Source organism: Populus euphratica, unplaced genomic scaffold, assembly GCF_000495115.2.
Source record: "Populus euphratica unplaced genomic scaffold, PopEup_1.0 scaffold44.1, whole genome shotgun sequence".
Lineage (NCBI taxonomy): Eukaryota > Viridiplantae > Streptophyta > Magnoliopsida > Malpighiales > Salicaceae > Populus > Populus euphratica.
This window is the reverse complement of record NW_011499865.1, coordinates 407,146-416,335: the sequence shown is the minus strand read 5'-3', so window position 1 is coordinate 416,335 and position 9,190 is coordinate 407,146. Positions and strand designations below refer to the sequence as shown.

The following is a 9,190-nucleotide window of genomic DNA, read 5'->3' as shown; positions in this document are numbered from 1 at the left end:
TCTTAAATAAATATCATTTATCTCATCAAAAGAACACTAAAAAATTGTTTATATCAACCGTTATAATATTATAAAACTAATTTTTATATCTCTAGATTAAGTTTATGTTTGATATTGTAATGTAGGTTATCTTTTAAAAATATTTTTTGCTTGAAAGGACATTAAAATATTTTTTAAAATTTATTTTTAATTCTTGATATCAACACATTAAAATCATTGAAAAATATTTTACAGAAATTAATTTGATTCTTTTTAAAGACAAATATATTTTTAAAAAACACCTAGAAACAAAAGCTATCGCAATTCATATCCCTTATGAGTCTTTAAATTATTTTTTTTATGTTTTCAAGTAAATCAATCAAGAATAATTCATTTGGTATGATATTTCAACAAACATAATGGAATCATGTATAATTTTAATATTAAAAATATACGATGAAGTTGTTTTGAAAAAGAATGATCGTTTTTCCATGTATAATACAAAATCAGGGCAAAATTATATTGGATGGGAGGACTAATCTATGAGATATGGCACTAACACAATTAAAACCCTATTTAGTATTGTGTTTGCACTAAAGTTTTGATAAAATTTAATTTTTTAAAATTATATTTTAAGTTTTTTTGAATTGTTTTAATGAGTTAATATTAAAAATAATTTTTTAAAAATATTATTTTAATATATAAACCTGCCAAAGTTACTTTAAAAAATAATTATACCACATTTCTAAACACCCTAAAACTTATACTGCATATCAAATCAAAGAGACCTCATCAAAATTTGTAGCATAGCGAGGGTCCAAGATGTAGTTTGCACTTTAATTAATTAATTATTCTTGGGCCCACAAAGATATTGGGACCCACTAATCAAGACTTGTAGCAGAGGATAACTGCTTTTATTTTTATTTTTATTTTAAAAAGTAAAATTGATATTTAGATTTCCATTCTATTCAAATCCTGCTTCACATCCGCGTCTTCTCTCTCTCTAAAAAACTCTCTCCTAGGGTTTCAAAGCGCCGTTCCCCTCCCTGTCTTTCTCACACTTTCTACAGGTAATTAATTTATTTTTCTGAATTAACCGTCTAAATCGCTTCATTATTTGCTCAATTATTGTTTTACTGTGCTGATTTTGTCACTCGATCTGATCAACCTGATCTGATCAGTTATTTTTCTCAATTGTTGTTTCTGAATCTGTTTGAAATTTTGTTTAAATTTCCAAGCTTTACTGAATTTGATTTGATCTGGGTTTTTTGGAGTTTTGATTATTTTGAATTTTTTTATGCTACACTGTTTTTTAGTGAATTTTGATTGATTATTATTTCTGGGTTTTAATTAAATTCACTGATTTTAGTATTAACTTTACTGTTATGTTTTGAGTTGTTTGCATTTATTGATTTTGCTACCTTTTACTCTCTCTTTTTTGTTGGTTTTTGAGTGGTTATTGTGTGGATCCCTTTTTGAGATGGATTTTTAATTTTCTAATTGGCTGTGTCAAATTAAGTAGATTTAGAAGTTTGGAGATGTGAGGCTAATGAAAGTTCGATGATTTCAGGTAGAATATGGCAATGGAAGTGACCCAGGTGCTTTTGAATGCTCAATCTATAGATGGGAATGTGCGGAAGCATGCAGAAGAAAGCTTAAAACAGTTTCAGGAGCAAAACCTGCCCAGTTTTTTGCTCTCTCTCTCTGGAGAGCTAGCTAATGATGAGAAGCCTGTTGACAGTCGTAAATTAGCAGGTTTAATTCTTAAAAATGCGTTGGATGCAAAGGAACAGCATAGAAAGCTTGAGCTTGTTCAAAGATGGTTGTCGCTGGACAACAATGCAAAGGGTCAAATTAAGGCATGTTTGTTGAAGACACTTGCTTCTCCTGTACCAGATGCAAGGTCAACTGCATCTCAAGTTATTGCTAAGATTGCAGGGATTGAGTTGCCTCAGAGACAGTGGCCAGAGCTGATTGGATCACTTTTATCCAATATTCATCAGTTACCTCCTCATGTCAAGCAAGCTACTTTAGAGACTCTTGGATATTTGTGTGAGGAAGTCTCACCTGATGTTGTAGATCAAGACCATGTAAACAAGATACTTACAGCAGTAGTACAGGGCATGAACGCAACTGAAGGAAACAACGATGTTAGGCTTGCTGCAACCCGAGCACTGTACAATGCACTTGGATTTGCTCAGGCAAACTTCAGCAATGATATGGAGCGTGATTATATCATGAGAGTGGTCTGCGAGGCAACTTTGTCCCCAGAAATGAAGATAAGACAGGCTGCTTATGAGTGTCTGGTCTCTATTTCATCAACATACTATGAGAAATTGGCTCCTTATATGCAGGATATCTTTAACATCACGGCGAAGGCCGTGAGGGAAGATGAAGAACCTGTAGCCCTTCAAGCAATTGAATTCTGGAGTTCAATATGTGATGAGGAGATAGATATCTTGGAAGAATATGGGGGTGATTTCACTGGGGATTCTGATATTCCTTGCTTTTACTTTATTAAGCAGGCTCTCCCTGCTTTGGTCCCAATGTTGTTGGAGACTCTCCTAAAGCAAGAGGAGGATCAGGATCAAGATGAAGGAGCTTGGAATATTGCAATGGCTGGGGGAACATGCCTTGGTTTGGTTGCAAGGACTGTGGGAGATGATATTGTGCAGCTTGTTATGCAATTCATTGAAGATAACATTACAAAACCAGATTGGAGGCATAGAGAGGCAGCTACTTATGCATTTGGCTCGATCTTGGAAGGTCCTTCCCCTGAGAAACTAACACCTCTTGTTAATGTTGCTTTGAACTTCATGCTGACTGCCTTGACAAAGGATCCAAATAACCATGTGAAGGATACAACTGCTTGGACCCTTGGTCGAATCTTTGAATTCCTCCATGGTTCAACTGTGGATACACCGATAATTACTCAAGCAAATTGCCAACAAATTGTTACGGTACTACTCCAGAGCATGAAGGACGTTGCCAATGGAGCAGAGAAGGCATGTGGTGCCCTCTATTTCCTTGCCCAGGGTTATGAAGAGGTGAGCCCATCATCTCCCCTTACTCCTTACTTCCAAGAAATTGTCCAGGCACTTCTCACTGTTACCCACAGAGAAGATGCTGGGGAGTCCCGATTAAGGACTGCTGCATATGAAACGTTGAATGAGGTGGTGAGATGCTCGACTGATGAAACTGCACCAATGGTGCTGCAACTGGTTCCTGTCATCATGACGGAGCTTCACAATACTCTTGAAGGGCAGAAGCTTTCTTCTGATGAGAGAGAGAAGCAGGGTGAATTGCAAGGGCTTCTCTGCGGTTGCTTACAGGTCATAATTCAGAAGTTAGGCTCCTCTGAGCCAACTAAGTATGTGTTCATGCAATATGCAGATCAGATAATGGGGCTCTTCCTGAGGGTCTTTGCCTGTAGAAGTGCAACTGTGCATGAGGAGGCCATGTTAGCCATAGGAGCCCTAGCCTATGCAGCCGGTCCTGATTTTGCAAAATACATGCCAGAGTTTTACAAGTACCTAGAAATGGGCCGTCAGAATTTTGAGGAGTACCAAGTCTGTGCTGTGACTGTTGGTGTGGTGGGTGATATCTGCAGGGCATTGGAAGATAAAATTTTGCCTTACTGTGATGGTATTATGACTCAGCTTCTCAAGGATTTATCAAGCAACCAGTTGCATAGATCTGTGAAGCCTCCCATTTTCTCTAGCTTTGGCGACATTGCCCTGGCAATAGGAGAGAATTTTGAGAAGTACTTGATGTATGCCATGCCAATGCTGCAAAGTGCTGCAGAGTTGTCTGCCCACACAGCTATTGCTGACGATGAAATGACTGAATACACAAATTCTTTGAGAAATGGAATCTTGGAGGCATACTCTGGAATTCTTCAAGGGTTTAAGAATTCTCCTAAAACTCAGCTATTGATTCCTTATGCACCTCACATCCTGCAGTTCTTGGATAGCATGTACATGGAGAAAGACATGTGAGTTCTTCTGAAATATACTCTTTATCTTCTGTTTTGCATAGTTCTTATTTGTACATATATGTAGTTGTGTGTGCATGTATGCACTTGTGTTATGTATAAAATGTGTGTGTTATCTGGTCAATGACGTGTAAGCTACTTGTGTGCAGGGATGATGTCGTTATGAAAACTGCAATTGGAGTCCTGGGAGATTTAGCAGATACACTGGGAAGTAATGCTGGCTCTTTGATACAGCAATCTCTTTCTAGCAAAGACTTCTTAAATGAATGCTTGTCTTCTGATGACCATATGATTAAGGAATCTGCTGAATGGGCCAAGTTGGCCATCAGTCGTGCCATTTCTGTTTGAGGTTATTGCTATTAGGCATGTTCTTTTCTTTTAGAAGTCCCTGCATGCATTTGGGTGTATTGAGTCGGGGTCCGGGGTTGCATTTGTGTCGGGTCATCGGTCGTCTGCTATTTTCAGACAATGGAAGTCACCGGTCTTCAGGTTGTCCCTAACTGTTGCATCAGCACCACGAGTTTGGGTTCTCGATTTTGTGATGGAGGAGAAGGGGGTGGGATTGCTTTTAAGATTTGGGTGAAGGTCTATCAAAAAAGTCTAATAAATTATTGAGTATAGAGCATAGAATTGGTGGAAATGGTAGGGGAAACTTTGATTTGCTGAGTAAATACAAGACAGTCAACACCTAGTCATTGGTTGTTTGTTGTTCCTTGAAATGGTTGGCCTCTTGTTGTGAGACTACACACTGCTTTGGTCATCTTCTCTGAAGACCTTAGGTTGTTGGGATGGATTTCTGTCAGGTCAAAGTTTTGTTACACTGGAAGACCACCTAGGTGCTGCACCACAGAAGACCCGGTTATCAGTCCTGATTTTTCTGCAGCTCGTTGTTTTTGTTTATTCATGTCTGTATCGGATTATCATAATGTCTGTCATGGTCAGGTTGTTTTTTTTAACTGTTGCACTGTTTTGGTATACATGGTTGGGGGTCTTGTCTTCAACATATTATTGAGGGTATTGAATCCTGCATTGCATTATTCTTTTTTTCATTGTCTTCATAGGTCTTAAGTCAAATGTTATATACTTTTTGCATAGTTGCATTCATTAAATCATATACTCTTCTGCCCTCTTTTTTCCTTTTTCTTCACAAATATAGGTTCCGTCATTCTACAGGATGTGTAATATTTTGGGAACATGTCATGAACTGTGGTGACATTGTAAGGATTGAATGTCTGGTAATGTGAGAGGCATTACGGTTGTATTTTGCTGCTTGCTTCGTCTGTGAAGCAAACACTATGGGATTTCTGGGAGCTTTTTGAAACTGGCTCTAGAAATTTCAATAGTAGTTTCCTTTTATTCCTATTTTTTTAATGTTTTCGGCATGAAATGTTGTATTTATTTTTTCTTGAGTTCGTTAGGAGAATTCTCTTCTGGTTGTAATATTATAGAAGGGAAATGTCTGCTCTCCTTTCCAAAGTGAGATTTGAATCCAATATTAACAATTAAAATCTCAATTTTAATCTTGAATGTGCTTATTTAAAATAGAATCTAATAAACAAGGCAGTTCTTACTTTCTAACATGATTTTCTTGAGTGCCCTAACTTTGATCATGAATTTGTCTAGTGCTTTGTTTTGTATGTTCTGCTTCCATTGGGATTAGATTTTTTTAATATGATTGATTAAACGAAAAAAATGCATTAGGAGAGATCATATAATTTGAGAATTTACTGACTCTGATGCAGCTCGTAGTTTTTATTTTTTATAGTGTTTTGTAAGTTGTTTTTTGTTTGAAATAAATGTTAAATTAATAGTTTATTTAGATTTTTTAATAGTTATGATATGTAAAAAATTAAAAAAATATTTTAATAAAAAATACTTTTGAAAATCACTATCTTATAAAAAGTAATTAAGGTTATCTTGACCTAATTTTTATAACTTGTAACACAAATTATAACATTGAATAAATAAATAATAAAGGAGAGTTACTAACCATCTAAAATAATTTAAAAAGCATTAAAAAATAAATAAAATTAAAAAAATTATAATTGATAAGAATAAGAATTAAATTTAATAAAAAAATCATATTATAAGAATGAAACTGGAAAATGATTTTAAGAAAAAGTAAAAAAAAAATAAAAAAAATAAAAAATAAAAAATAAAATTGATATAAAAATTAAATAAAAAACAAAAAAACTAAGTTAATAAAGAATTCAAGACTAAATATTTTGTAATTAAAAGAATAATAATAAAATTTGATATAAAAATTAAATATTAAAAAATAAAATTAACTCAATAAATAATTAAAAATCAAATACATTAATATTAAAAAATTAATTTAACTCAATAAACTAATAACCATACTTTTATTTTTTCTTGCAAAGGCTAGCATGTTTTTACCGGGGAAGAGAGGAAAGAGGAAGAAAAAAAGGAAAATGTAATCGTAACTCAACTGGAAGCTCACCCAGTCTTTTGACCGCGCACACCTTACCGCCGTGACAAGGAGAATAAAACGAACGACGTCACAGACGGTGGTGTTCAGATCTGTTTTGGCGTTGCATGAGCCATCCTAAAGATGCAAGCAGCGCCTATTTACTGAGTCGTGCCAGGCATGTACTAACCACCTTTCAATTTAAATAATATTTTATAAATATTAAAAGATCTAATTAACATCCATCCTACATATAAATAATAAAAAAAATACATCAAAATAACCGAAGTATCCTTTCATCCAAAGCTAATAAATATTATTTTCTAAAAGCATTTAAGTAATTGTGCTGTAAAAAATTGAAAAACCTGAAAAGAACATTTTTTTTTTCGTGGTTATCATTTTAAAAAATGAATTTATTATTATTATTATTTTTTTTTTTATAAAAAATGGTTGATTTGATAGAGACAGGACAAAAGCCATGGAGAAGTGAAATGGTTTCAGCCTTACAAAGCCAATTGGTTTGATAGAGACAGTACAAAGCCATTGGGAAGTGGGAAGAAACCATAGTTTTTAAACTTACTTGTGGTTGGCTCGATCCAAAGCTTAGATTTTAAGTTTTAATTAGGTTATTAGATTTTAACCGGGTTGGCTGGGTCAATTTTATTTTAAAAAATTTTAAAATGACATCGTTTTAGTAAAAAAAAAAGTCAACGGGTTGCAACCGGGTGTTTAACCGGGTTTTGCCGGGTCGTCTGGGTTTCCGAGTCAACCCATCTAGTCACGTTAGGTTATACCGGGTCATGACTTATCTTATTTTTTCATCAACTCGACCTGATTTTAGCCCCAGATTTTGCTGGATCTTAGATTGATCTGCCGGGCTGGACCGAGTTTTAAAACTATAAAAGAAACCCTAGAAAGAGGTGCTTTTCACCTATTCTTTGAGAAATGGAGGGGAATTATTCAAGGGACCTTTAACTTTTTGTGATTTGGTCTTCTTTTAATTACTTCAAAATAAAATTTTATTAGTTTTTTATTTCAATTATAATCTTTAAAAATAAAAAAAATTATTTTAATATTTCTAATTTTTTTTAAAAATATTTTCTTGGTGATTTTCTTGCTTTGATGTCAACAATAAAAAAATATTTTAATACATTTTAAAACAAAAAATATTTTTAGAAAACACCTTACACCATAATACTAAAAAACATAAAAAATATAAGTTTAATCTATTTAAAATATAATTTTGATATTATTTTATGTTCAATTTAGCTAGTGTGTGTATAATCAAATCATCTAATTAACTTGTAAGTTATTAAGTCAATTTAACTTTATTATTTTTATTCAAATGATATATATATTTTTTAATTTTGATATAATTGAGTTTGAATTAGATTTAACTAAGTCAAATAAATTGCTAATCAATCCAATATGACACTTAAATTTAACCGAATTAATATAAAAATGAGTCAAAATAAAACTTGAATAAAGTCAAATCTTAAGTCTTCAAGTTATGGGTCAATTCTCGTGGGCTGAGCTATTTTAATATTTAAACTTTAAGATTTGATATGAAAAAAAAAATTGTATGTATTTAAATATACGGTTGGAATTGTCTATTTAAAGTGTTGTTAAATTGAATATATCTTTTAAAAATCTTCTACTAGTTCTGATCTAACATAGACTATTGCAATCGTACACTTTTAAGCTATGAATTTCTTGAGCGGCTGATAAGTAAAACAATGTTAATTTTTTTAAAATATCCGTCAATTATAAAAATAATATAAATTATGTATTGAGATGTTACTTAATAATTTATATTATTAGATTAAATTATTTTTTAATATGATATCAAAATTTTAATAACCAAATAATTATAAATCTAAATCTTATTATTTTTATTTATTTAATAAAAATTAAATACATCATTACTTAATTAAAATTGTTATTAAACACGGCATTGCTTAATTAAAATTAGAACAGAAGCTCTTCCTGCTCATCTTTTGGAGCGCGAAGTGGAGTACTTAAGGTGGAGCTAGGAAATCAAACTGGTATCATATTACCATATGATCGTAGCCTGTTTTTTCAGTAGAAACATGCAGGTGAAGTCATAAATTTCTTATCCCTCTGTCGTTAGCTGATGCAATAGAGATCCATTTCTTGCTGGGCTAAAGAACTTGAGATCAGTGAATCAACGTTTCTTGCTGTTCCACTTGCTTCAATTCTCACGGCCAAAGATGGCCTGGGGGATTCGAAATGTATGAAACGACGAGCAGGGATTTGGGGGTGATTGTTGACAGGACCAAGCCTAGTCTTTTGCACTAAATAGGCCTGGAAAGAGCAGGCATGAAGAGATCGCCCGTTTTGATCTTTACTTAAGATGACCCTTTGTTGCCCAACCCAGACACACAAGGATGGTATAGTTTTCAGTTTGAGATAACACATGATTTTAAATAAGTTACGTGTAGATTTGTCATGAATAAATAAAGATACGCTGTAGATAAATTATATAGATGATGTAATAGATGTATTTATTAATTAATGAAATATAAAAAAATCTTAATCACTCTAGACAATAATAATAAGTTAAAAAAATCATAGTTTTTTATTTGATGATTGGATTGAATTTAGATTTTTTAAAAAGTTTTTTAAAAATTATTTTCTAAATAATAACCTCTTCAGAGCCAATTATGAAATCTTAAAATATCAAAAACCTTGTCTTGGGTCGTAAATTTTATTATTTTTCTTGGATTCAATGTATTGTTCTGGATTATATATATATATATATATATATA

At 32.7% G+C, this 9,190-nt stretch overlaps 1 protein-coding gene across 1 annotated transcript; it reads left to right on the top strand.

The window, feature by feature from the left end:
• Positions 1-937: 937 nt before the first annotated feature.
• On the top strand, positions 938-5,377 carry LOC105125896 (importin subunit beta-1-like). Its single transcript, XM_011026559.1, has 3 exons — positions 938-1,049; positions 1,550-3,973; positions 4,123-5,377. Exons 2-3 carry the CDS (start codon positions 1,557-1,559, stop codon positions 4,319-4,321), a joined length of 2,616 nt encoding a protein of 871 aa, XP_011024861.1. The 5' UTR covers positions 938-1,049; positions 1,550-1,556; the 3' UTR covers positions 4,322-5,377.
• The last annotated feature ends 3,813 nt before the right edge of the window (positions 5,378-9,190 follow it).

Coding starts and splice junctions, on each gene's coding strand:
- LOC105125896 (XM_011026559.1), top strand. CDS start 1,557: ATGGCAATGGAAGTGACCCAGGTGCTTTTGAATGCTCAATCTATAGAT. Junction 3,974..4,122: donor ATGTACATGGAGAAAGACAT/GTGAGTTCTTCT, acceptor ACTTGTGTGCAG/GGATGATGTCGTTATGAAAA.